Source organism: Canis aureus, chromosome 3, assembly GCF_053574225.1.
Source record: "Canis aureus isolate CA01 chromosome 3, VMU_Caureus_v.1.0, whole genome shotgun sequence".
NCBI classification, from domain to species: Eukaryota; Metazoa; Chordata; class Mammalia; order Carnivora; family Canidae; genus Canis; species Canis aureus.
In genome coordinates this window covers 41,580,532-41,607,685 of record NC_135613.1, presented here as the reverse complement: position 1 = coordinate 41,607,685, position 27,154 = coordinate 41,580,532, and the positions used below count along the sequence as shown (strand labels likewise).

The following is a 27,154-nucleotide window of genomic DNA, read 5'->3' as shown; positions in this document are numbered from 1 at the left end:
TGCAGCCTAAGCTACACGATAGAGTCATTCTCTGAGCTTTCAACTCTTTCTTTTTTCTCTAATCAGTAGGTTGTCTTCTCTCTGATATCATGCTAATTTTTTCTTTTCTTTTTTCCAACTTAAAAAGAATGATGCAATGTCCCCATTACCCAGCTTCAACAATTATCAATAGAAGCCCATATTGGATTAGGATTTTGTGTCTGTGTGTGTGTGTTTTGTACATAACATTAAATATACCATCTTAACCATTTCTTTTTTTTTTTCATCTTAACCATTTCTAAGTGTAAAGTTCAACAAGTGTTAAACGTATTCACATTGTTGTGCAACAGATCTCTGCAACATTTTTACCTTTTAATACTGAAATTCTATACACACTAAATATTAATCATGTTGAATTTTTAAAAAGATTTTTAAATTTATTTACTTATTTATTTGAGAGAGAGAGAGAGAGAGTACACCTGCGAGAGTGGGGGGAGGGGCTCAGGGGTAGGCAGAGGGAAAGGTAGGAAATTTTATTTTTTATTTTTATTTTTTATTTATTTATTTTTTTTTGGAAATTTTAAACAGACTATGCTGAGTGCAGAGCCCAACGCAGGGCTCCAACCCATAGCCCTGAGATCACAACCTGAGCTGAAATCAAGAGTTGGATGCTTAATCTACTGAACCACTCAGGTGCCTATAATCATCTTGAATTATTTTCTTTTTTAAGATTTTATTTATTTATTCATGAGAGACACGCAGAGAGAGAGAGAGGCAGAGACATAGGCAGAGGGAGAAGCAGGCTCCATGCAAGGAGCCAAAAGTCCTTCAGCACCTGCCTTTGGCCCAGGACGTGATCCTGGGGACCTGGGATCGAGTCCCACATTGGGCTCCCTGCACGGAGCCTGCTTCTCTCTCTGCCTCTGTCTCAGCCTCTCTCTCTCTCTCTCTTTGTGTCTCTCATAAATAAATAAATACATAAATAAATAAATAAATAAATAAAATCTTAAAAAAAATAAGAAAACTTTAGGAGAGTTTATTTTCATTTATTTTTTTATTTTTTTAATTTTTTTATTTATTTATGATAGTCACAGAGAGAGAGAGAGAGAGAGAGGCAGAGACACAGGCAGAGGGAGAAGCAGGCTCCATGCACCAGGGAGCCCGACGTGGGATTCGATCCCAGGTCTCCAGGATCGCGCCCTGGGCCAAAGGCAGGCGCCAAACCGCTGCGCCACCCAGGGATCCCTATTTTCATTTATTTTTTAAACATTGTTTAAGAATATTTTATTTATTTATTTCATGAGTGACACACACACACACACACACACACACAGAGGCACAGACATAGGCAGAGGGAGAAGCAGGCTCCCTGCAAGGGGCCCAATATAGGACTCTATCCTTGACTCCAGGATCACACCCTGAGCCAAAGGCAGACACTCAACCACTAGGCCACCCAGCCATCCCTAGGAGGGTTTATTTAAAGATTGTGTGTATAGGGGAACCATAGATACAGTGCACTAACCTAGGGTAAGTGACTAAGTTGATACTACCTATAGGGCCATACAGATGAGGGGAAGAAGTGGTTTCCAGAATCTAGGAGGGTCAAGAAATGGACAGAAGACATGAATAGGCATTCTTTAAAGAAGACATACAAATGACCAACAGACATGAAAAAATGAGATACTACCTCATACCAGTCAGAATGGCTAAAATTAACAACTCAGGGGGATCCCTGGGTGGCGCAGCGGTTTGGCGCCTGCCTTTGGCCCAAGGCGCAATCCTCGACACCGGGGATCGAATCCCAAGTCGGGCTCCCGGTGCATGGAGCCTGCTTCTCCCTCTGCCTGTGCCTCTGCCTCTCTCTCAATGTGTGACTATCATAAATAAATACAAAAAAAATTAAAAAAAAAATAAAATTAACAACTCAGGAAACAACAGAGGTTGGTGAGGATGCAGAAAAAGAGGGACCCTTCTGATGTTGTTGGTGGGAGTGCAAACTGGTGCAGCCATTCTAAAAAACAGGATGGAGTTTCCTTTAAAAGTTAAAAATAGAGCTACCATATGACCCAGCAATTGCACTACTTGGTATTTATCCAAACAATACGAACATAGTGATTTGAAAGGGCACATGCACCCCTATATATAGCAGCAATGTTCATAATAGCCAAACTATGGAAAGAGCCCAGATGTCCATTGACAGATGAATGGATAAAGAAGAGGTGATATGGATATACAATGGAATATTACTCAGTCATCAAATAGAATGAAATCTTCCCATTTGCAACAATATGGATGGTACTCATGCTAAGTAAGTCAATCAGAGAAAGACAAACACCATGTGATTTCACTCATATGTGGAATTTAAGAAACAAAACAGATGAACATAGGAGAAAGAAAAGGAAAAGTAAAATAAGAGGAAAGCAGAGAGGGAGACAAACCATAAGAGATGCTTAACTATAGGAAACAAACTGAGGCTGCTGAAGGGGAGGGGGTTGGGGGCTGGGGTACTTGGAAAATAGGAGAACTGGTGATTAAAGGCATTAAAGAGGGCACTTGTTGGGATGAGCCCTGGGTGTTGTATGCACCTGATGAATCATTGACCTCTACCTCTGAAACTAATAATACAGTATCTGTTAATTATATTGAACTTAAATAAAAAATGGAAAAAGTCTCTACAGTTGGCTGCTCTGAGAGAAACAAATAACTTTTTCCAAGAGACACAGTAAATAAAAGGTGACTTTGCAGAGGAAGAATAACCTAATATTACGCTCCTCCCTCCCTAGTGCTCTTACCACTATTTCTCACTGGCCAAGTGCATCTAATAGTTAAAGGCAGGGGAGACCTGCTGATACAGTTCATGTAGGGCATGAACTCCTGCTCTCTTCTAGAGCAGAGAGCAGGATAGAGAGTGGTTCTAAGAGGAACAAAAGGAAGATACTCAGAAAATAAATCTTAATGTCATTTAAAACCCAGTCAGTGATTGGAATTTGCTGTCTCACAATGTCTTTTATTTTATAGTTAGTTTTGTTTCTTTAATCCTCAAAACTCCACACATTGTATTTGGGTTGGAATGTGTGATGATTAATTTTATGTGTCAATTTCAGTGGGCCAGATGGGCCCCAAATAGTTGATCAAACACTGTTCTGGGTGTTTCTTGATGAGTTTAATATTTAAATTGATACGACTGAGTAAAGCACATTGTCTTCCAAAACATGGGTAGGCCTTGTCGTCCCATCAGTTGAAGGCCTGAATTAAATCAAAAAGCTGATCTGCCTCTGAATCAGTGGGAATTCCTTAGGGGTGCCTGGGTGGCTCAGTTGATTAAGCACCTGCCTTTCACTCAGGTCATGATCTCAGGGTCCTGGGATCCAGCCCCACATCGGGCTCCCTGCTCCTTGGGGAGTTTGCTTCTCCCTCTCCCTCTGCCACTTCCCCTGTTGGTATGCTTTCTCTCTGTCAAATAAAAAAAATAGGGATCCCTGGGTGGCGCAGTGGTTTGGCGCCTGCCTTTGGCCCAGGGCGCGATCCTGGAGACCCGAATCCCACGTGGGGCTCCCGGTGCATGGAGCCTGCTTCTCCCTCTGCCTGTGTCTCTGCCTCTCTCTCTCTCTCTCTCTGTGACTATCATAAATAAATAAAAATTATTTTAAAAAATTAAAAAAAAACACTTTTTTTTTTTTTTTTTAAAGAGAATTCCTTCTGTTCAATGGCCTGTGACTTGGGATTAAGTTTTTTCCTACCTTCAGACAACTCAAAATGAAATATTGACTCTTTAGGATCTTGAATCTCCTGGCCTTCAGACTAGAACTATACCATCAGCTTTCCTGTTTCTGAGGCCTTCTGACTTAGACTGGAACTACTACATCATCGGATCTTCTGGGTCTCCAGCTTGTCAACTGTAGATCTTGGGACTTGTCAGTCTCTATAATTGTGTGAACCAATTGCTTATAATAATTCTCTGTTCTCCCCATCATCCAGTCCTCACTGTCTCTCCTTCTTTTTCTCCTATTATGTTTTTCTGGAGAATTCTGACTGATACAGTATGCTTCTTAAGTCTGTTTTGTTCCATTTTTTAAAAAGTTTATTTATTTATGTAAGTAAGCTCTACACTCAACATGGGGTTTGAACCCATGACCCCACCCAAGATCAAGAGCCTCATGCTCTTTTGACTGAGCCAGACAGGTGCCCCTGATTCCATTTTTTAATAACAGCTTTATTGGGAATGTGATACAATAAGAAATATAGATTTGGGTTTCGTCCCTGTTGCTAACACAGAGCTTCCAAAATCCTTGGAATTTTCTGAGTAATCGAGGTGATAGGAGCATCTTCTGTTATTCATGTCTGAATAAAAGTTCCTTCCAAACCTGAGTTTATGCTAATGAGGTGGCTCCCAGTGGGCCCCTAGATAACTTCTGGATGAGGCTTGTTGCCAGAGGAACCAACCAGGTGATCAGAGAGTTGAAACTTTCAGCCCCACCCACATACCTTTCTGAAGGGGAGGGGCTGGAGATTGAGTTGAGTCACCAATGGCCAACGGGTTAATCAACCATGCCTACACGATGGACTATCCATATAAAGCCCCAGAGGATGGGATTTGAAGAGCCTCTAAATTCACAGAAACACTCATGTGCTAGAAGACCAGTGTACCCCAACTCATGCAGACAGAACTCCTGTGCTGAGATTCTTGCAGACCTTGCCCTAACTACCTCTTCTTTCAGCTGTTTATTAATATCCTTTGTAATAACTAGTGATAGTAAGTAAAGTATCTTCCTGGGCTTTGTGAGCCATTCTAGCAAATTACTGAATTTGGGGAGGATATTGTGGGAGTAATGAATTTATAGCTCTTTGGTCAGAAATGCAACTGGCACCTGAAGTGGCGACACTTTTGTGGGACTGAGCTCTTTACCTGTGGGGTCTATGCAAACTATGGGTAGAATAGAGATGAACTATAAGGCACCTAGTTGGTGTCTAGACAGTTGGAGAATTGGTTAGTGTGGGGGAAAAAAAACAACATACGTATGGTGTCAGAGTGTTGTGAATAAAAACAGTTAAACATAGAGTTTACATTTCATACAATCACCCATTTAAAGTGTATATTTTATAGCTTTTAGGATACAGAGCTGTGCAACCATGACAATTAATATTAGAACATTTTCATCATCCCAAAAGAAGCCCTATACCCATTGGCAGTCTTTTCACATTCTCCCTTTCTCTCTGCCCCCGGGAACCACTAATTTACTTTCTTTCTCTATGGATTTATCTATTCTAGACATTTCATATGAATGGAATTATCCAACTTGTGGCCCTTTTGTGTCTGATTCCTTTCACTTAGCATAGTATTTTCAAGGACCATCCATGTTGTAGCCTATATCAGTATTTTATTTCTTTTCTTTTCTTTTTTTTTTAAAGATTTTATTTATTCGTGAGATACAGAGAGAGAGAGAGAGAGAGAGAGAGATGCAGAGACACAGGCAGAGGGAGAAGCAGGCTCCATGCAGGGAGCTCAACACGGGACTTGATCCCGGGACTCCAGGGTCACACCCTGGGCCAAAGGCAGTGCTAAACTGCTGAGCCACCTGGGCTGCCCTTTATTTCTTTTTATTGCTAAATAATATGTTCCATTGTATGGATAAATTACAGTTTATCCATTCATCAGTTGACGAGCATTTGGGGTTTCCATTTTTTGGCTATTATGAATAATACTGTTATAAATATTCACATGCAGGTTAAGTATATACATAGCCTTCATTTCTCTCAGGTATATACCTAGGAATTGAATTGTTGGGTCACATGATAACTTTATGCTTAACATTCTGAGGATCTGCCAGACTCTTTTCCAAAATGGCTATACCATTTTATATTCCCACCAACAGTTTATGATGGATTCCAATTTCTCCACATCCTCATCAACACTTATTAATATATGCCCTTTTGATTCTAATCACCTTAGAGGATGTGAAGTGGTATTTTATTGTGGTTTTGATTTGCATTTCTCTGATGTCCAATGATGTTGAACATCTTTTCATATGGATATTGGTCATTTGAATAGTTTCTTTGGAGAAATGTCTATTGAAACTGTTCATTTTATTTATTTATTTATTTATTTACTTACTTACTTACTTACTGGGGAAGGGCAGAGGGAGAGGGAAAGAGAGAATCTTAAGCAAGCTCCATGCCCAGTGGAGAGCTTGACTCACGGCTCCATCTCACAATCCTGACCTGAGATCATGACCTGAGTGGAAATCAAGAGTTGGGTACTTAACCAACTGAGCCACCCAGGTGCCCCTAAACTGTCCATTTAAAAATTGAATTATTTCTCATTTTATTTTTGACTTATAAGAGTTATTGATATATTCTAGATATAAATTTCTTGTCAGATAAATGATTTGCAAAATTTTTCTCCCATTCTTTGCCTTGCTTTTTCACTTTCTTGTTTGGATCTTTGATGTGTAAAAGTTTTTTGTTTTTTTTTTTAAGATTTTATTCATTTATTCATGAGAGTCACAGAGAAAGAGGCAGAGACAGGCAGAGGGAGAAGCAGGCTGCATGCAAGGAGCCCGACGCAGGACTTGATCCGGGGTCTCCAGAATCAGACCCTGGGCTGAAGGCAGTGCTAAACCACTGAGCCACCTGGGCGTCCCTGATGTATAAAAGTTTTTAATTTTAGTTATGTCCCATTTAATTTTTGTTGCTGTTTTTATTATATTTTTAATCTTTTTTAAAAAAATGTCTGGGACACCTGGGTGGCTCAGCAGTTGAATGTCTGCCTTTGGCTGGGGGCGTGATCCCAGAGTCCCAGTTTCAAGTCCCACACTGGACTCCCTTCAGGGGAAGAAAAGAAATTTTCTTTCTTTCTTTCTTTCTTTCTTTCTTTCTTTCTTTCTTTCTTTCTTTCTTTCTTTCTTTCTTTCTTCTTTCTTTCTTTCCTCTTTCTTCTTAGATTTACTTATTTATTCATGAGAGACACACAGAGAGAGAGACATAGGCAGAGGGCCAGGCTCTTTGCAGGAACCCGATGTGGGACTCTATCCCGTTCCCAGGATCACGACCTGAGCCGAAGGCAGCCACCCAACTGCTGATCCACTCAGGCATCCTAATGATGGAAATTCTCTATCTGTATATTGTCCAACATTGTAGCCTCTAACCATATGCAACTAGGGAATATTTGAACTATGCCTAATACAACTGAAAAATGAATTTTAAATGTTAATTAATTTAAATTTAAATGGTCACATGTGGCAAGTGGTTACTCTCGTGGACAGCAGAAGTCTAGATTCATTATTATACCGGAATCTGCATTACTTCATTTGTTAGCTCAAATTTTTGTAAGAGAACTTTCCGTCACCAAATATGACTGACTACCTTGAAACACAACTAATTCAGGAAGACATATTATGGGTTCATTTGTCAGATGGACACTGTGTCTGCATTATAGGTCATTTCATTGGAATAACCTGGTCTTCTGGCCCTTTCCAGCTTTGTAAAGCAGCAGAACCATTAGGGCCAAATACATTTTATTCTTGTAGGATTGTTAGTCTCTCCATCACTTTCAGGGGTCTGTAGTAGATGCTACTGATGCTTTGTCTTCTTCCCACAGCTCATCTCTGACTAGCTGCAGCTGTGGTATACAGTTATGTACAGGATGGCTTCCCACTGGAAGCCAATAATCTCTCAGCTTTTTGCAGCATGGAGTCCGGGAATAGTTAATGTCTTCAGGGTCAGCCTTCAACAAAGGGATTTAGAAGTATACATTTAGTTAGCTAAACAAATACTCAACTTCAGAGGGACAGTTCTGAAGTGGATATTCAACAGTTCTTCAGAGAGTCACAGGCGGATTGAGCCTCATTGCCCACAATAACACAACACATACTGGCTTTCCCTTCTCTGTTCCATTCTCTCTAGTCCCTCATTCCAGCCTCTTAGGATCACTTCCTTAATAGACTACCTGCTTCCAAGTCCTTGTCTGAAGCTCTGTTTTTGGGGAAATGTAAATTAAGGCAGGATCTCAGGAATACTGTAGTCCAAAGCATTTATTCACCCAGGAACATTTATTGAGTAATTATAATGGATCATGCTGTGTACTATATGCTGAAAATACAATGGTGAATAAGAGATCAAGTCTGATGGGGGACATAGATTAGGCAATAACTGCATAGTGTAGTAAGCATTGTAACTGGGTAAACATGGGTGCTATTAGTTGTGAAGTGTGGCCAGGTAAAGGATCCCTGAATTGTCCCTTTAGTTAGTTTTTTTTTTAAGATTTTATTTATTTAAAAAATTTAAAAAAATTTTTTATTTATGATAGTCACAGAGAGAAGCAGGCTCCATGCACCGGGAACCCGACGTGGGATTCGATCCCAGGTCTCCAGGATCACGCCCTGGGCCAAAGGCAGGTGCCAAACCGCTGCGCCACCCAGGGTTCCCTAAGATTTTATTTATTTATTCATGAAAGACACACACAGAGAGAGGCAGAGACTTAGGCAGAAGGAGAAGCAAGTTCCCGCAGGGAGCCGGAATGTGGGACTCCATCCTGGAACTCCAGGATCACGCCCTGAGCCAAAGGCAGACGCTTAATTGCTGAGCCACCCAGGTGTCTGCTTTTGCTAGGTATTAAGAGAGAGTGAGTGACACAGGACAAAGCCAACAGAAGCATCCTTAGCTTGGACTTTGTACCCAACTCCTAGGCTTCAGTTTGGGATTGAGGTAAACCCAGTCCTCCTTTCCTCCAGGCCACACTCATTTGGCCTTCTAATAGCCTCTAAGAGGGGGTCCTATGTTAATCTCTCTGCATCAATACAGTGGTGCTTCAAAAAAATCCAAATCGTAGAAAGGGAACCACTCCCCAAAAGTTCCCAAGGAGAACATATTCTGTCTGCAAAGCCATAACTTTATCCCTTATGACACAAAAACTTTGCCTTTTGTAGTGTGGCCTTAAAAATCTTGACCTTGCCACAACCATAATCCTTCTTAGTCCTTTATTAAAGGGGGAAACTTGAACTTGGTATCCATTAGAATGTGAAACTAATATAATCCTCCCATTTTACTTTTTCCCTGCCATGTTCCTAAATCTTCTGATTGAAGGACTTTAGAACACTGTGTATACTTTTTTTTTTTGGAACACTGTGTATACGTAATGAGATAATTGCCCTGAGGTGTTCACTACTTTTAGGCTACTCTGCCACATTAGTCCTAGCCCTTGGTAAGTAGTTTCTTTGCAAGTGTCTTCCCATTAGTGGGGAATTTCAGTTTGTTCTGGATCCCAGTAAACTGCAGGGTCATTGGTGCTTCCAGGGTTCCACCCAGCTTTCTAGTTTTAACAGGGTTAAACATAGGGTTAAACTCCATCCAGTTTTTACCACCATGTAAAATGAACACTTTGGTTATAATCTAGTCTTCACTTAATGCTGAGAATTGATGCTATCTAAAATTTATATGGACTTTCCCGAATTTTTCCTGTTTTAGCACTTAAACATACTGTTTACTCACTTATCTTTTCAGTCAGATTCTGAAACAGTGTCTTATTTTTTATTTTATTTTATTTTAAAGACTTAAAAAATTTTTTAAAAATTTTTATTTATTTATGATAGTCACACACAGAGAAAGGCAGAGACACAGGCAGAGGGAGAAGCAGGCTCCGTGCACCGGGAGCCCGAGTGGGATTCGATCCCGGGTCTCCAGGATCGCGCCCTGGGCCAAAGGCAGGCGCCAAACCACTGCGCCACCCAGGGATCCCCTAAAGACTTTATATATTCATGAGAGACAGAGAGAGAGAGACAGAGACACAGGCAGAAGGAGAAGCAGGCTCCATGCAGGGACCCCGAATGTGGGACTCGATCCCGGGTCTCCAGGATCAGGCCCTGGGCTGAAGGCAGCACTAAACCGCTGAGCCACCTGGGCTGCCCTGAAAGTGTCTTATTTATCATTGTCTCTCTGGGGCCTTGTGGTATTAGTTGACTAAATGAAGGCTTGTATTAAGACTCAATTGCTAATGACAGAACACCCAACTCAGATTAGTTCATGAAAAAACAAAAACCAAGCCAAACCAAACCAAACCCCAGCGCGTTATTAGTTCATGTAACTGCAAAGTCCAAGGCTCAAGTTATGTTATAAGGAGCTCTTTTTTAAAGATTTTATTTATTTATTCATAAGAGATACAGGGAGAGAGAGAGAGAGAGAGGCAGAGACACCGGGCAAAGGGAGAAGCAGGCTCCATGCAGGGAGCCCGACGTGGGACTCAATTCCAGGTCTCCAGTATCACACCCTGGGCCAAAGGCAGCGCTAAACCGCTGAGCCACCCGGGGCTGCCCTCTTTATCCATTTTTCCTTTTATCTCAGCTGTGTTTGGCTTTCCTCTCAGGCAGGCCTTTAGATCGAGGTCCCTGGTACAGCAAATACAATTTTTTAGTTCTGATTTGGCCCATTTGTCTTGGTTTGATTCATGTGCCTATCCTAAACCAGTCACCGAAGCCAGGGGAATATGCTGCTCTGCTTGGCCAGACTTAGGCCTATGTTCATCCTTGAAACTGGAGGTGAGGGAATCAGCTCCATGTAAGTATGGTGGATTGAGACTGGTATGGGTGTGTGTACGTTCAGGGATAATATGGTGAGCATGGATACTGGTGTGAGCCAAAGCAATTCCATGGTCACTCCCTTTGTTGAACTCCATGCATTTCCCTGAATTTGGACCCTTGTGTGACATGGATATATACACACACTGGACTTGTCTGTGACTGCCAGCTCTTCCCCAGAGGTGGGGGCCACCACTCTAGCTTGGAGTATTTCCCAGACTCTGTCTACCCTGCTTACAGCTTGGTCCTGCTTGTCCTCTTCCTGATCTAAATGTTCCCAGCAAGCTGCACAGTGCATGCAATGTCCTTTCAGACACTTTGGCAACTAGTGAGTCATGTATACAAAGAACCATTCAAAAGCAGAATGTGGTCAGTTCTCTAAGAGAGTAGTGAAAAGATGTTTGGAGAGCAGAGATAAAGGCATACAACATCTGGTGGGGAGCATGAGAGCAGACAAATGCTTCAGGGACTATCAAGCACCCAAGACAAGTTTAAGTTGAATAATGATAATAACAGTGATAATAATAACAGCAGCAAGTAGTACATATAGTGTTTACCATATGCTAGGCCCTGTTCTAAGAATTTTATATGAATTAACCCAATGAATCTGCACAATAATCTTTCAAGTAGTTACAAGTATTCCCCTCATTTTAGAGTCAAGGTGAAGTAACTTGCCCAAGGTCACATACTAAGAAAGTGATAGAATATGATGGAGTTCCTATCAAGGACAAGATACTTTGTTGGATTTGACTTGCAATTCTTTGAATAGCTGTTTCATCTTTCCCAATGGACTCAAACTTCCTGATAGCAGGACTGAGTTTAGTTCACAAAGTTCAGCTTTGTGTTCTCTAGAATATCTAGGTGGGCTATACATTTAAGTGGAAGTTACACAAAAATCCTCTTTGAATGGATTATCTTTACTGGAATGTGCATTGTCATACAAAATACAGCCTTCCATAGTGTTTAGAAAACTAGACAGGAAGTTATGGATCTGACTAATTGAGGCTTTCACCCCTGACTCAGTGCGTGACTGAGCAAATGGCTCTATGCTACAGATTTTCCAACTGTAAAAGAGAGGAAAACAAGTATCCAGCGTACCTCACCATGACACAGAGAGAACATAATAAAAAAATACACATAAATGCTGGCAATACTTGAGTAAAGGGACTACAAGAAACTGAGATATTTTTTTCTAGTTTCACCATAACATCAGTAATCATCAAATAGGCATTAGGACTCAAACATTCTAGACTCTTTGGTATTACAACAGAATGAGAAGACATGATTTTTGCTAGTCCCTGATTTATAAGATTTAACAGGCAAGATCATACAAATCCCCACCATTTGCTTCAACGTGGATGGAACTGGAGGGTATTATGCTGAGTGAAGTAAGTCAGTCGGGGAAGGACAAACATTTTATGGTCTCATTCATTTGGGGAATATAAAAAAACAGTCAAAGGGAATAAAGGGGAAAGGAGAGAAAATGAGTGGGAAATATCAGAGAGGGAGACAGAACATGAGAGACTCCTAACTCTGAGATATGAACAAGGGGTAGTGGAATGGGAGGTGGGTGGGGGGGTTGGGGTGACTGGGTGATGAGCACTGGGTGTTATGGTATATGTCGGCAAATCGAACTGCAATTAAAAAAAAAAAAAACGGGGATCCCTGGGTGGCGCAGCGGTTTGGCACCTGCCTTTGGCCCGGGGCGCGATCCTGGAGACCCGGGATCGAATCCCACGTCGGGCTCCCGGTGCATGGAGCCTGCTTCTCCCTCTGCCTCTCTCTCTCTCTCTCTCTGTGTGACTGTCATAAATAAATTAAAAAAAACAAAACAAAAAAAACAACAACCTGTCAAGATCATGAAGCAAAGCAAGCAAAGAGTAAAAACTGTCACTGACCAATTGAAACTAAAGACATGATTACTAAATGTTATGTGCGATCCTCAGATGGAAAAAGAACATTATTGAAAAACTGGTAAAATATCAATAAAGTCTCAAATTTGGTTAGTAGTAACGTAAAAAAAAAAACAGGCAAGATCATTTTGAGTGGTAAAGGTATAGACTATTCAATAGACTGTCAGAATGGTTAAGCACATTGGAACCCATCTAGTCCAACATTCACAAATGGAAAATGAGGTCCCAAGGGGGGGGGGGGGTTGTAATAGTCTCGGGAAGAGTATTGTTAACGGAGAAACTCTTATCTTAAAGGAAAGGATTGGGCTCTGGGTTTGAAGTTCAGTTGAAGAGGTTAACATCTGCGTGACCTGGGGCCAGGCGCTTAGCTTTTCTGAACCAATCTCCTAGTCTCTAAAATGAGGATAATAAGAACTCACTTCAAAGAGTTGTGGCGATTAAGATCACGCACGTAAAACTTTAATCTGTGCCTGGCTAAGCCCCACAAGCCAACTATTATCCCTGTTCCCTCTTTAGGAGAAAGGTCTTTTTTTTTTTTTTTTTTTTTTTTAGGTCCTTTTCTACAAGAAAACCCATCCTTTCTGTGGTCAGACCCCATTCACAAGGTCAGAGCAGAACAGAAAGTGCTTTCCAAAAGGGCTGGGAGGTGGGCGCTGCAGGAACCAGGGCCCGGCCATCCCGGGCGGCGAGCACAACCCCCTCGGCAAAGCCCATCTTCCATTTCCTCCCCTTCCTTTTCGGGAAAGCCAAGCTCCCCCTCCCGCCTCCCCCCCGGTCTCCCCACGCGTTCTGCAATCTTGTTTTTCTGCCTCGCCAAGTCGCCGGCCCCTCTGTGCCTGTGTGTCCCTCCCCGCGGCAGCGAGGCGGCGAAGCGGCCGGGAGCGGGGCGCCGCGGCCCTCCACGCCCGGTTCTTCCCGGGGCTCCAGGCGGCCGCAGCTGCGCTCCGAGGCCCGGGAATCCCGCGGGGCTTGGCGCGCCGGCGGGGCGGGGGGAGGGCGGGGAGGGGCGGTTTCTCGCTGCGCGCCTCTCAGGAGCATTACGGCAGGGCTCGTTCCCGGCTCCGGCCGCCAGCCCCAGCCTCCCGGGTCCGGAGCTGGGACTGGCGGAGGCCGCGAGGGAGGGAGCGCGAGCGAGGAGGCACGCGCCCGCCCGTCCGCGCCCAGACCGCCGCCGCCGCCGCCGCAGCCATGGCCGAGCGCCGCGCCTTTGCCCAGAAGATCAGCAGGTAAATGTCGGGCGCCGCCGCCGCCGCCGCCGCCGCGGGAGGAAGAGCCGGGAGCCCCCCGGAGCCGGGCCTCGCAGGCGGGTGGGTGTGGCGACGCGGGCGCGGGGATCCGGCGGCCTGGTGCGCGGCCGGGCGGAGGGGGCCGCCGAGGCCTCGCGCCGCCCTGCAGCCCCGGCCCCCGGGCTCGCCGGCGCGCCCGCCTCCGCCGCCTCCCCGGCTCCCGGCTCCCCGCTCCCAGCTCCCCGGGCCCGGAGTTCGGCCGCCGCTCCTCGCAGGCCGGCTGGGGGAGCCCGTCGGGCCGCCGCTCGGCGCTCCCCGAATTCTTTGTGTCCCCACCCCCGGGCCGGCCTGGGGCCGCCGCGGCGTGTCGCGCCCTCGCTCTCCCCGCCCACCCCGCTGGCCCCCTAGCGGGCGGAGGCGCGGGGGTCCGCCCTCTTTTCCTCCCCAACAAAAGGTTGGGCGCGCGCGGCGGGCTCCGGGCCGGAGGAGGCCCCCCACCCGCGTCCTCACGCCTCCCACCCCTTCCCGGGAGCTCTCCCCCGAATCCTCGGCTCGCAGCGGGGAGGCTCCGCGTTGCAAAGTGGGCTCCCTGCACGGAATCCAATAAAACGTACGGTCGGAGTGAAAAGTTGGGAGCCTGTGGTCTGCAGCTGCCGGATCCCCACGGATCGTAGGGCTGAAGCCTGCCCTTGGTCTGTCGCCTGGGAACCCGCCTGTGCGCCCGCCGAAGGCGGATGATGGGCAGGGCTCCTCGGACACCGGCCCTCTGGCTCCTGCGTGACGAGGCTGGAAGTGAGCCCGCGGTCTCGCTGGAGGTTTCCGAACCTTTTACCTGCCGGTGGCGGGTGGGTCGCTAGCACCCAGAACGACTGCGGCAGGGGACTCTAACGTTTGTCGACTCTCCTTGTGAAACACACGAAGGCGTAAGACACTAGACCGTGTTGCTTTTATTATGATGTCCCGAGAAAAGAAGCATTCGAATGCATTACTTTTTCTTTTCTTTTTTTTTTTTTTTTTGGACAATTTTATTTCAGTGGCTCTGGATCTTTGTAGTTTGCTGATCTTTCTTGTCGATTTTTGGACCGACCAGTTTTTTTTTCTTAACTACCTGGACTTCCATAGCGTTACTCTGTCGGGGCACGTTTTTCGTTTAAAACTGACATCTTTTTGATTTAAGCTTTGTGCTTAATTATTCTTTTCTTTCGAGCTTCAAAACACATATGTCCTTTTATCCTTAAGAGGGAAAATAGTAAGGGGTTCCTGGCTGGCTTGGTCGGTGGAGCAAGGGACGATTGAGCAAGGGGTTGTGGGTTTGCCTGCATTGGGTGTAGAGATTATTTAAAAAAAAAAAAAAATATATATATATATATATATATATATATAGAGAGAGAGAGAGAGAGAGAGAGAGAGAGACTGGTCTCAGGCTATGCCACGGGTTCACAAGTCCTGTTATTTTTCTAACTTGGCACCTTGATCAAATTATTTAAGCTCGGGCAGCCCGGGTGGCTCAGCGGTTTAGCGCCGCCTTCAGCCCAGGGCTTGATCCTGGAGACCAGGGATCGAGTCCCACGTCGGGCTCCCTGCATGGAGCCTGCTTCTCCCTCTGCCTGTGTCTCTGCATCTCTCTCTCTTTCTCTCTCTTTCTCTCTGTCTCTGTCTCTCATTAATAAATAAAATCTTAAAAAAATTGTTTAAGCTCTCTTAAGTTCCAGTTTTAGGCTTATGGAAAATGGGTATAGTAACAGTACCCTGTTCATAACATTGTAAACATTAAGTACATAATTTGTGTGAAGAGTTTAGCATGGTGCATGGCCTTTAGTAGCTATCACTGAACACTTAGCAATAATTGACATACCCTAGGGAGTTGTGATAGAGTTAATATAATAGGAAATTATCACTTTTGTTCTTTTTTTTTTTTTTTGTAAAATAACTGGGTCTTGTTTTTGAACACAATGCCATTGAGGGGATCCCTGGGTGGCATAGCGGTTTAGCGCCTGCCTTTGGCCCAGGGCAGGATCCTGGAGACCAGGGATCGAGTCCCACATCGGGCTCCCTGCATGGAGCCTGCTTCTCCCTCTGCCTGTGTCTCTGCCTCTCTCTCTCTCTCTCTGTCTATCATGAATAAATAAATAAAATATTAAAAAAAAAACAATGCCATTGAAAAAATGTACTACTTGACATACATGCTTAGTATTAATTTCTCTTTGATAGAAATAGATTTTGCTGAGAACACGTGTTGATCAGGAAATTACACATTAGGGAGTTAGATATGAAATATATATGATATCTGTTCTCCATTCTTGGAGTTTTTGCTCAGGTAAGACAACAAAATACAAGAAAAAAAGAAAGTATCACAAAATAACACAAAATTCAAAATAATAAGCCTTGTGAAGTTGTCAAAGTAAGTAAAGCAATGGAAATGAGACTTGCATTGATTGGAGAGATACTTAGAAGGTGATTGGTGATTGGGTGTGGGAAGTGAGGAAGATTGAGGAGTCTGGGATGACATCCAAGTTTCTGACTTGGGCAACCAGGTGGATGACGGAAGTGGTCCATCCTGTAAGGGAGTACAGGAAGAAGAAGGAATTTGAGGGTGGGAGATGAGGTGGGAAGGAGATGATGATTCTGTTTTGGGCATGTTGATTTTGAGGTGATGATTGAGCATTGAAAGAAATATTTATTAGGTTGGTGATGTGTAAGATGCAGAAGAGGTACTGGGCTGGAGGTCAATAGATTTGGGAATCATCAGCAAGTAGATTGTAATTGAAGCCAGAGGAGTAGATGATATAGTATGGGAGGAATGGGCATATTAATTTATTAATTTGGAGGGAAGACCAAGGATAGAACTGTTATAGATGGTGAATTATTGCGATTGAAAGGTACTTTCATTCTTGTTACCAAATATGGCCTAATAATACTTCTTTTTTAAGATGTTATTTATTTATTTGAGAGGGAGAGAGAGTGTGTGCACTGGATTGGGGGCAGGCAGAGGGAGAGGGAGAAGTAGACTTCCTGCTGAGCAGGTCCGTCCCCCTCTCCCCCCACCGCCCCATGCGGGGCTCCAGCCCAGGACCCACAGATCAGGACCTGAGCTGAAGGCAGCCGCTCAACTGACACCACCCAGGTGTCCTAGCTGTATAATAATTGTGAATAAATTCTTGTTCTGCTTCTTAGTTTCCTACAGCAGGAAGTATAGCACATACTCTGCAGATAAATTGCTTGGGGTTGACATTCTAGCACTGGCCCTCATGGAATAAACTTGGGCAAATTGCTTTACCTCACTTCTGCCTCATTTCCCTATTATAAACTGGGGATAATCGTAGGACCTACCTTACAGAGTTGTAAGAATTAAAAAATCAGTACCTGTAAAATGCTTAGAACAGTGCTTTCTCCGGAAGTATCCAGGATCAATTATTTTTTTGTTATTACAATATTTATAATGTGGTGTAGGACGATCTCTTGGAAGTGATGTCTTTTCATGACGTGCATATATGAAATTTGTTGCTCTGTGAAAAGCCTCGTGCTATTTGAAGCCTTATTTTTCTTCTTTTAAAGCTCTATGATGGGGATCCCTGGGTGGCGCAGCGGTTTGGCGCCTGCCTTTGGCCCAGGGCTCGATCCTGGAGACCCTGGATCGAATCCCACGTCGGGCTCCCGGTGCATGGAGCCTGCTTCTCCCTCTGCCTGTGTCTCTGCCTCTCTCTCTCTCTGTGTGTGACTATCATAAATAAATAAAAATTAAAAAAATTAAATCTTTAAAAAAATAAATAAAGCTCTATGATGGTTCCAGAACCTTTACTTCTGATTTCTTTTCTGGCTCAGTTATTTCCTAACCCTTTGCATTTAGTGCTGTTATTTTTTGAGGCTCTGATTTTGTGATTTCTCAAAGCTTTTTATTTTTTAAGTTTTTAAAAAGATTTATTTATTTATTTTAGAGTTAGGGGCAGGAAAAGGGGGAGAGGAAGTCTTAAGCAGGCTCTGTGCTGAGCAGGAGTGCTATGCCAGACTGTGTCTCCTGACCCTGGTATCAGGGACCTGAGACGAAACCGATAGTCAGATGCTTAGCCCACTGTGCCACTCAGGCGTCCAAAGCTCTTTATTTTTTTTTTATCACTGATTGTGCTACTTACCTCAGGTTATCATGGAAAAGCAGCATGTATATTTTGTTCATATCAATTACTGCCTATTGTTTGTTCCCTGTACTTTTGGAGGACAAGGCCAGTGGGTTGTTAATTACTCCCAAAAGAGTCACCCCCCTAGCATATAATAGGTACAATTTGTGGAATGCTTACTGTAGATTAATGATTTTGTTTGGATTATTTTGTCCTGTTACTTGCTATTCAGCGGTAATGATGAACATTTGGATACACTTAAAGCACTTTTTACTACATTCCTCATCTTTATTACCCAGAGAGGCGGAAGAATGTAGTAAAGAAAATAGGCACGAGGTCATATTGCACAGGTTGAAATTTTGCCTATACCACATAATAGCTATATTATTCTGGGCAGTTGATCTAATCTCCCTGTCTTGGTTTTCTCTTCAGTAAAATGGGGATAAAAGCATCTGTAGATCATCATGAAGATTAAATAAGTTATTACATGAAAAAAAAACTTAGAACTGTGCCTGAAAAGTAATAAGCATTCAACAAATATTAGTTGCTATTATTATTCTATATTATTTACAATTTTTTAAAAGATTTTATTAATTCATGATAGAGAGAGAGAGAGGCAGAGACACAGGCAGAGGGAGAAGCAGGCTCCGTGCAGGGAGCCTGATGTAGGACTCCATCCCAGGATCACACCCTGGACTGAAGGCGGCGCTAAACCGCTGAGCCACCCGGGTTGCCATCCTATATTATTTACAATTATTATTATTCCCATAGTCCAGATGAGGAAATGAGGCCTACATAACATGAAATTGTTTGCCTCAATTGGGATTCAAACCCTAGTCCTCTGATTTCAGATCTTACACTTTTTTTGACTGTTTTTTCTTTCTGCAAAGTATTTTATTTTTTAAAGATTTTATTTATTTATTCATGAGAGAGAGAGAGAGAGGCAGGCATAGACACGGGCAGAGGGAGAAGCAGGCTCCATGCAAGGAGCCTGATGTGGGACTTGATCCCGGGTCTCCAGGATCAGGCCCTGGGCTGAAGGAGGTGCTAAACCACTGAGCCACCTGGGCTGCCCGGCAAAATATTTTCTGAGGTAGTCCCAGATTTTCTAACAGTGCTACAGTTAGCATCTTCAAAGTTATCCTTATCATACTTAATCTTTCCTTTGTTAATTTGGTATTGTTTTGTTGCCTGAGAAGCAGAATTTAATGAAAGGCTTTCATCAGATTTTTATTTTTGAGGAAAACCTTATTACATAAGTAGTATTTCCTAGATATAGGCTTATTTATAACCTCATTTTCTTTCTTAGTTTTGAATCTGTTCATAACTCTAGCTGTATAGGCCCAATCTTTCAGTCTACTTCGTTTACTTCATTATCAAAGAAATTCTTTCCACATAATATCAACTACTTCATTACTGCCTTTTTAAAAAATCACTTTGGACACATATACCTCCTTGGCCTTTTGTCGTACTTATCTCATGAACTCTTTTTTTGTTTTTTTAAAAGATTTTATTTATTTACCCATGGGAGACACAGAGAGAGGCAGAGACATAGGCAGACGGAGAAGCGGGCTCCCTGCAGGGACTCCCAGGATCTGAGCAGAAGGCAGATGCCACCCAGGTGCCCCATCTCACAAACTCTTAAGGCCGAATGTCCAACCTCTTACTTAACCCCTGAGCTGCAGATTAGTATTGGAGGGAGAGCAGAATGCTGCAGAGTTGATCTTTTATTAATGAATATCTTCCTATTTGAAATGAGGTTTACGCTAAATAATTTCTCCTATTAACATCTTTGTTTCCCTACCCCATCTTTTACTGAAAAGTTTTGGATCATCTAACATGAATCCATTATAACCTTGGCATGCTGTTGTTCCTGTATGTCATTTAACCATCTTTCTCCTGAGCCTGTAAGGTATCCCATCCCTAAAAGTTTACCTATTTTTTTGGCTTTGAACCTCATTACCTTGCCATCTCCCTCAGAACCTTGATCTCATAAATTTTTCTTTCCTTTCTAGCATCCTCAATCTGTATCTTTTTATGGATGTTTCCCTTAAACTGTAAGACTTATTTTGCCTTTCTCATCATAAAACAAAGAACCATTGAATCTAGCTGCCAACCAGTCATTCCTTTTTCCTAGTCACATTTCTCACACGTATGTGGTACAGTCACAACCACTTTCTGCTTGTTCTCGTCAGTCCTTGGGCCATATGGCTGTGCTTTCCATGGTACTTTCTGTGTACTTGAATTATGGAACGCTTGAAGATTAGGAGCCTTTGACTTTTTTCTTCATCACTGATTTCATGAGCTACTTTTTTTGGGAGGGGGGGTTGTCTTTTTAATTTTTCTTGCTCTCACCCTCATGCCCCATATTTTCCCGTACTTTATATTTCTTTTCTAAGCTCTTTGATGACTGCTCTGTGTCTTTATCTCTAGTGTTGGGCACACAATCTGGTCTAAACCGGATATGTAAGACGTGTTTGAATGAATGCCACCTTGGAGCATCTTTTATTATCCCACTTCTAGATGACCTCAGCGTAGCTGGAGCTGATTTAGTCTCTTACCTCCTGTAATTCAAATGTGTTGCAAATGAAGTTTCCCTAAAATACAGCTTTTATCATGGCATCTTTTGTTCAAGAATATGTGGTGACTTTCAACAGTGTTAAACCCAAACTCATGCTTGCATTTTAAAGTCATCTATAGGTGCGCCTCGGTGGCTTAGTCAGTTCAGCATCTGCCATCTGCTTCTGTCATGATCCCAGGGTCCTGGGATGGAGCCCTGCCTCGAGTTTAGAGGTGAGCCTGTTTCTCCCTCTGCCCCTCCCCCTGCTCATACTCTCTCTCTCTTTCTCTCTCAAGTAAGTAAATAAAATTAAAAAAAAAAAAAAGTCTTCTATAATCTGGTCCTTCTCTTACTGTTTTATTCTCGTGCTTATATATATATATTATATATAATATATATATATATTTGTTGAATAGAATTATATATTATGTATATAATATATATAATATATATATTTGTTGAATAGAATTATATATTATGTATATAATATATATAATATATATATATTTGTTTTTAGTATCTTTTATTATTTATTTATTCATGAGAGACACAGAGAGAGAGAGAGAGAGGCAGAGAGAGAAGCAGGCTCCATGCAGGGAGCCTGACGTGGGACTCGATCCCGGGTCTTCAGGGTCAGGCCCTGGGCTGAAGGCAGTGCCAAACCACTGAGCCATCCGGGTTGCCATCTAGCTTATATTTTAGACCAATCAATCTATTGTTTTCCTTGTGCCCCCACAAATGCTCTACTCATTTCCAACTCTAAGTGTTCCATTGTTTTTTTCTTTTTGATATATCCTTTTCTTCTTTTCTAAATCTTACCTTTTTCTGCAGACCAATCCACTGTCCTTACTTTTGTGATAACTATTTCCTTGCTTTTCTTTTTTTTTAAAGATATTATTTATTTATTCATGAGAGACACAACAGAGGGGTGGGGGGCAATATGAAGTAATGGCAACTATGTACAGCAACAGTATTGTGGGAGTGTGTGTTTCTTCAGCTATCTTACAAAACAGTTTGGCATTACCTAATAAACTCTATGATAAATACAACTTCTATGAGCAGCAATAAAGAATACCTAAGGACCAGCAATTCCATACTTGAGTATACCCTAGAGAAACTCATACACATGCATACCAGAATATATGTATAGGAATATTCAAAGGAACATTGTTCAAATAGCCAAAAATTGGAAACAATCCAAATGTCTACCTAGTAGAATGGAAAATCATGCTATATTTATACAATGAAATAATATAAAGCAAGGAAAAAAATGAACTCCAATTGCTTGTAACATTATGAATCTCACAGATATAATTTTGAGCAAAAGAAGCAAGACAAAAAAAAATACAACATACACTATAATTCTATTCAAACGAATTAAAAAATAATATTTTCAAAAACAGGTAATATTTTATTACCCTGTGGTCATTAAGATTTTCATCTATATTATCATAAACCTTCTAGTTGTCTCCTTTATATCTTATATTCCACCTGGACTTGATATGTGTATGGTGTGAAATTTTAGTTTTTTTCCATGTGGATTATCCTTTCCCTGTTGACCTGCCCTGCCACCTCTGTAATAGATTGTGTATCCTTCTTTATTTGTAGGTCTTTGTCTTTTGTTCCATTGGCCTGGTTATATATATTTTCACCAATTATAAATAATTTGGTTGGGATCCCTGGGTGGTGCAGCGGTTTAGCGCCTGCCTTTGGCCCAGGGCGCGATCCTGGAGACCCGGGATCGAATCCCACATCGGGCTCTCGGTGCATGGAGCCTGCTTCTCCCTCTGCCTATGTCTCTGCCTCTCTCTCTCTCTCTCTGTGACTAGCATAAATAAATAAAGATTAAAAAAAAAAAAACAATTTGATAGAATAACACCCACATCATTTAAAAGAGTATCTTGACTTCTCTTAGTCCTTTGATTTCCTTGTATATTTTAGAATTTACCAACCAACAAACAAGCAATCTCTAGTCGTATTAGAATCTGGGATTACATTGAATCTATACATCAGTTTGGCAGAGAGATGATGTCCTTATAATATTGAATTTTCAAGCCTTGATCATGGTGTATTTCTTCATTTATTTAGGTCTTCCTTATATCATACAACAAGATTTTATAATCTCTGTAAGGTTGTTGCATATCTTTTGTTAGATATTCCATCTGTATACCTTGCTAAACTCATGTCAGTTCTAAAAATATATGTGAATTTTCTATTTTCTATGTAGATAGCCGTATCATCTGGAAATTATGAATTTTTGTTTCTTCCTTTCCAAACCTTATAGCTGATTTACATTTTGGTCTTGCTCTGTGGACAGTTATCTTGGAATAATCTAATGTAGATTATTGCCATTTCTATTTAACATTGTATTAATACTGAGCATCCTCATTTTGCTTATTATGATCTCAGAGAGAAAGCTTTATTTTCTATGTTTCACTTCATAGTAAGCCTAATGCTTGCTGTAGGTTTTTTTGTAGATACCCTTTTAATCTGAGTTCCCTAGGGCGGCCCTGTTGGCGCAGCCGTTTAGCGCCGCCTTCAGCCCAGGGCGTGATCCTGGAGTCCCGGGATTGAGTCCCACATCAGGCTCCCTGCATGGAGCCTGCTTCTCCCTCTGCCTGTGTCTCTACCTCTCTCTCTGTATGTCTATGAATAAATAAATAAAATCTTAAAAAAAAATAATCTGAGTTCCCTAGAAAATAGAGACTGAGACAAGGATTAAGAGTTGAGGGTTTATTTGGGAGACATAATCCCAGGACATCAACAGAAAAGGGAAGTGAGGCAGAGATGGGAAACAATGTAAGGTGATATTTTATCTTGTTGGGCACTGCTTCACAAGGAGCTGGAGAGAGATTGTTTGGCAGGTATGCTGGCTTGGTCACACAGGGTATCTTTGGACAGAGGAACAGTTTCTCACATGATGAGTAGATAGGAGTCTGGAAGAAGAAATTTTATCTACCTGCTTTTCTCTTGCATCTTGTTTTCCATTGATCAATTCAGTCTCCTCATACAGTGAACTTCACTTCTGGGTTGCATCATATAGATATATAGAGCCCTTTGGCAAGCAGTCTAGATGTGTCACTACTTTTTCAGTGGCTTTTTAGAGAGGAGACTTTTTGGTTGCATTTGACAGAAACTCTAGTCAGATTAATTTGCTTATAACTGAATATATCGGGTCCAGGGTTACAGATGATATCTGTATCCTCTTATCTTTGTGTCTTTGATAGACTTTCCATGAAATGGTTGCAATGAGAGTTAAGCTCAAATCCTACCATTTAGTTCTGGCAGAAAAGATTGAGGAACTCAGTTATTGGTTTGGCTTGTGACACATGTTCTTGCTTGAACCAGTTGCTATGTTTAGGGATATAGGGGATGCTGGCCATTCCTGGGTCACATGTCATTCTTCTTGGCTTGAGGAGAGATGTGAAGGCATCAGCCCCACCCAATATCAAGTAATGAGTTCCTTACCAAAAAGAAAGAAGGGGTTTCTAACTAAAAGAAAGAGGGGGGGTGGGTGGGTAAATGCTGGTCAAACAAAATGACTGGTATTATTTAAAATTAAGCATTGTAGGGATCCCTGGGTGGTGCAGCAGTTTGGCTCCTGCCTTTGGCCCAGGGCGCGATCCTGGAGACCCGGGATCGAATCCCACGTTGGGCTCCTGGTGCATGGAGCCTGCTTCTCCCTCTGCCTGTGTCTCTGCCTCTCTCTCTCTCTCTCTCTCTCTGTGACTATCATAAATAAATAAAAATTAAAAAAAATTAAGCATTGTAACTTGTTCAGCCTCACTATAATTATTTAAATATATAGCAATATAGTTAGTTGTACTACCTGTTAAAGTTTAAGTGTAACTGGTGAATACAGAAATACAAAAAAAAAGGCAGTGTAACCTGAAGCAGCTGTGGGTCCCTGTTCCTTAACTTTAAGTGTAGTTCTGACCTTAACGCCATCTCAGCCTTCACGAGGAGGTTGGCTTGGATTTTGTGTTTTGGCTTCCTTTCTGCTACACTCCTGCAGCATCATGAGGTGTTTTCATTTATCCTCTGAGACCAGAAAACTGCACTCATATCAGCCATTTAATGATTTTCATAAACTTTGCTGAAGTTAAGGGATTGTAGTAAGGAGACTAAGGGTGTAAGACCAGCTTTCCTTTTTTTCTCTGTCTTTACCTTCTTTCTCTGTCTGAAAAGCAGTTTCTTCCTCTTATCTTCATAGAGCAGTTACAGCCATACCCATATTTTTTTTTAAGACATCTTTATTAGTTACACTTTACATACCATAAATCATTTTAAGTGTACTCTTCAGTGATTTTTTAGTAAGTTTAGAGAGTTGTGCAATTATCACCCACAATCCAATTTCAGATGCATTTCCATCTCCTCCCCCAATCCCTTGTGCCCATTTACTCTCCATTCCTAACCCAAGTCCCAAGCAAGCACTAATATACTTTTTGTCTGTCTGTCTCTCTCTCTAGATTTGCCTTTTCTGAACTATGCAGCCCTTTGTGCCTGGCTTCTTTTACTTAGCATAACGTTTCCATGATTCATCCACGTGGTAGCATTTAGCAGTATTTCACTCCTTTTTATGGCTGAGTAATATTCCATTGCAAGTCTGTAGTACATTTTGTTTATTCATCAGTTGATGGAAATTTAGATTGTTCTGCCTTTGGCCATTGTAAATAGTGCTCCTATGAACATTCATGTGCAAGCCTTTTTTTTTTTTTTTTTGAACACCTGTTTTCATTTCTTTTTTAAAAAAGTATCTTATTTATTTATTCATGAGAGACAGAGAGAGGCAGAGACATAGGCAGAGAGAGAAGCAGGCTCCTTACAGGGAGACCGATGCGGGACTTGATCCTGGAACCCTGTGATCGCGTCCTGAGCCAAAGACAGATGCTCAAGCACTGAGCCACCCAGGAGTCCCCTGTTTTCATTTATTGTGAGTATATTTCTAGGAATGGAATTGCTGGGTCATCTGGTATTTTATGTTGAATTTTTTAAGGAACTGCCAAACTGTTCCACAGCAACTACACCATTTTACATTTTCATCGGCTGTGTTTGAGAGTTCAGATTTTTCCACATTCTGGCTAACACTTAATTGCTTTCTTTTTGGCTGTAGGCATTCTAATGACTGTGAAGTGAAATTTCATTGTGATTTTGATTTGCATTTCCCTAATGATTTGTGATGATTTTTCTTGTACTTATTGACCATTCACATATCTTCTTCTTCTTCTTCTTTTTTTTTTTTTTCATTCACATATCTTCTTTGGTAAATTATCTATTCCTATCTTTTTTTTTTTTTAAGATTTTATTTATTTATTCATGAAAGACACAGAAAGAGAGGTGGAGACATAGTCGTGGGGTTGAGGGACTTGACCCCAGAACCCCAGGATCACACCCTGAGCCAAAGGTAGATGTTCAACTGCTGAGCCACCCAGGCATCCCTATCTATTCCTATCTTTTGCTTATTTTTATTTATTTATTTATATTTATATTTTTATTTTATCTTATTTTATTTTATTTTATTTTATTTTATTTTATTTTATTTTTAAGATTTTATTTATTCATGACAGACACAGAGAGAGAAAGGCAGAGGCATATGCAGAGTGAGAGGGAGAAGTAGGCTCCTTCCAGGGAGCCTGATGTGGTACTCGATCCCAGGACCCTGGGATCATGTCCTGAGCCAAAGGCAGACACTCAACCACTGAGCCACCCAGGCGTCCCATTTTTGCTCATTTTTAAATTGGGTTATTTATCTTGTTTTTGTGTTGTAGGAGGTTTTTTTTTATATGTTCAGAACAGAAGTCTTTTATTAGATATATGATTTACAAATGTTTTCTCCTTGTCTGCTTTGTTTCTTCTTCTTTTTTAAAAAAAGATTTTATTTATTTGTTCATGAGAGACCCAGAGAGAGGCAGAGACATACGCAGAGGGAGAAGCAGACTTGCCACAAAGAGCCTGATGCTAGACTTGATCCCAGGATCCTGGGATCGAGACCCGAGCCAAAGGCAGATGCTCAACCACTGAGCCACCCAGGCGCCCCTTGCTTTTGTTTCTTCATTTTCTTAATGGTGAATTTTGAAGCACAGAGATTTTAAATTTTGATGAAGTCCAATAATACATCAGTTTTTTTTTTTTTTTCTTATAAGGATCATGATTTTGGTGTTCTTCTCTAAGACTGGCAAGATTTCTTTCTCTGTTTCTACAAGATTTTATAGTTTAGCTAGTTTAGCTTTTACTTTAGGTTTGTGGTACATTTGCATTAATTTTTTTTATTTGCATTAATTTTTGTGTATGATGTGAAATGAGGATCTCAATTCATCTTTTGTGGGACACCTGGCTGGCTCAGTTGGTGGAGCGTGCAGCTCGGGATTGTGAGTTCGAGCCCTGCATTGGGTGTAGAGATTACTTGGAAATAAAAAAACTTTACATTCATCTTTTGCATGTGACTATTCTATTGTAACACTCTGTTGCAGACTATTCTGACTATTCAGACAATTCTTGTCTCATTGAATTTCCTTAGTACCTTCAAAAACCAGGTGACTATATGTCTCTCTGTCCTTCTTTTTCTTTTTTAATTTTTTAAAATGTATTTGACAGAGAGAGAACAACGCACAAGCAGGGGGGAGCATCAGGCAGAGGGAGAAGCAAACTCCCCACTGAGCAGGGAGCCCGATATGGGCTTGAGCCCAGAATTCTGGGAGTATGACTTGAGCCAACTGAGCCACTGAGGCCACCCTAAATGTGTTTATTTCTTGACACTCAATTCTGTTTCATTAATCTGTATGTCTGTCTTTGGATC

At 41.9% G+C, this 27,154-nt stretch overlaps 2 protein-coding genes across 7 annotated transcripts in view; one reads left to right on the top strand and one right to left on the bottom strand.

Annotated features, from left to right (window-relative positions):
* ATG4C (autophagy related 4C cysteine peptidase) overlaps nt 1-14,460 on the bottom strand; it is a 162,561-nt gene extending 148,101 nt beyond the window's left edge. The window contains exon 1 of the mRNA XM_077892065.1: nt 14,301-14,460. The gene's annotated coding sequence lies outside the window, so the exon portion shown is untranslated. The remainder of the gene's footprint in view (nt 1-14,300) is intronic.
* DOCK7 (dedicator of cytokinesis 7) overlaps nt 13,078-27,154 on the top strand; it is a 219,246-nt gene continuing 205,169 nt past the window's right edge. For 5 of the 6 annotated variants that reach the window (XR_013376384.1, XM_077892050.1, XM_077892049.1 and 2 more), the window contains exon 1: nt 13,078-13,686. Coding sequence is in view for 5 of the 6 variants with exons in the window: in XM_077892050.1 (XP_077748176.1) it covers nt 13,649-13,686 (38 nt within the window). In the remaining variant the exon portion in view is untranslated. The remainder of the gene's footprint in view (nt 13,687-27,154) is intronic. The other variant, XM_077892052.1, reaches the window with a different exon arrangement.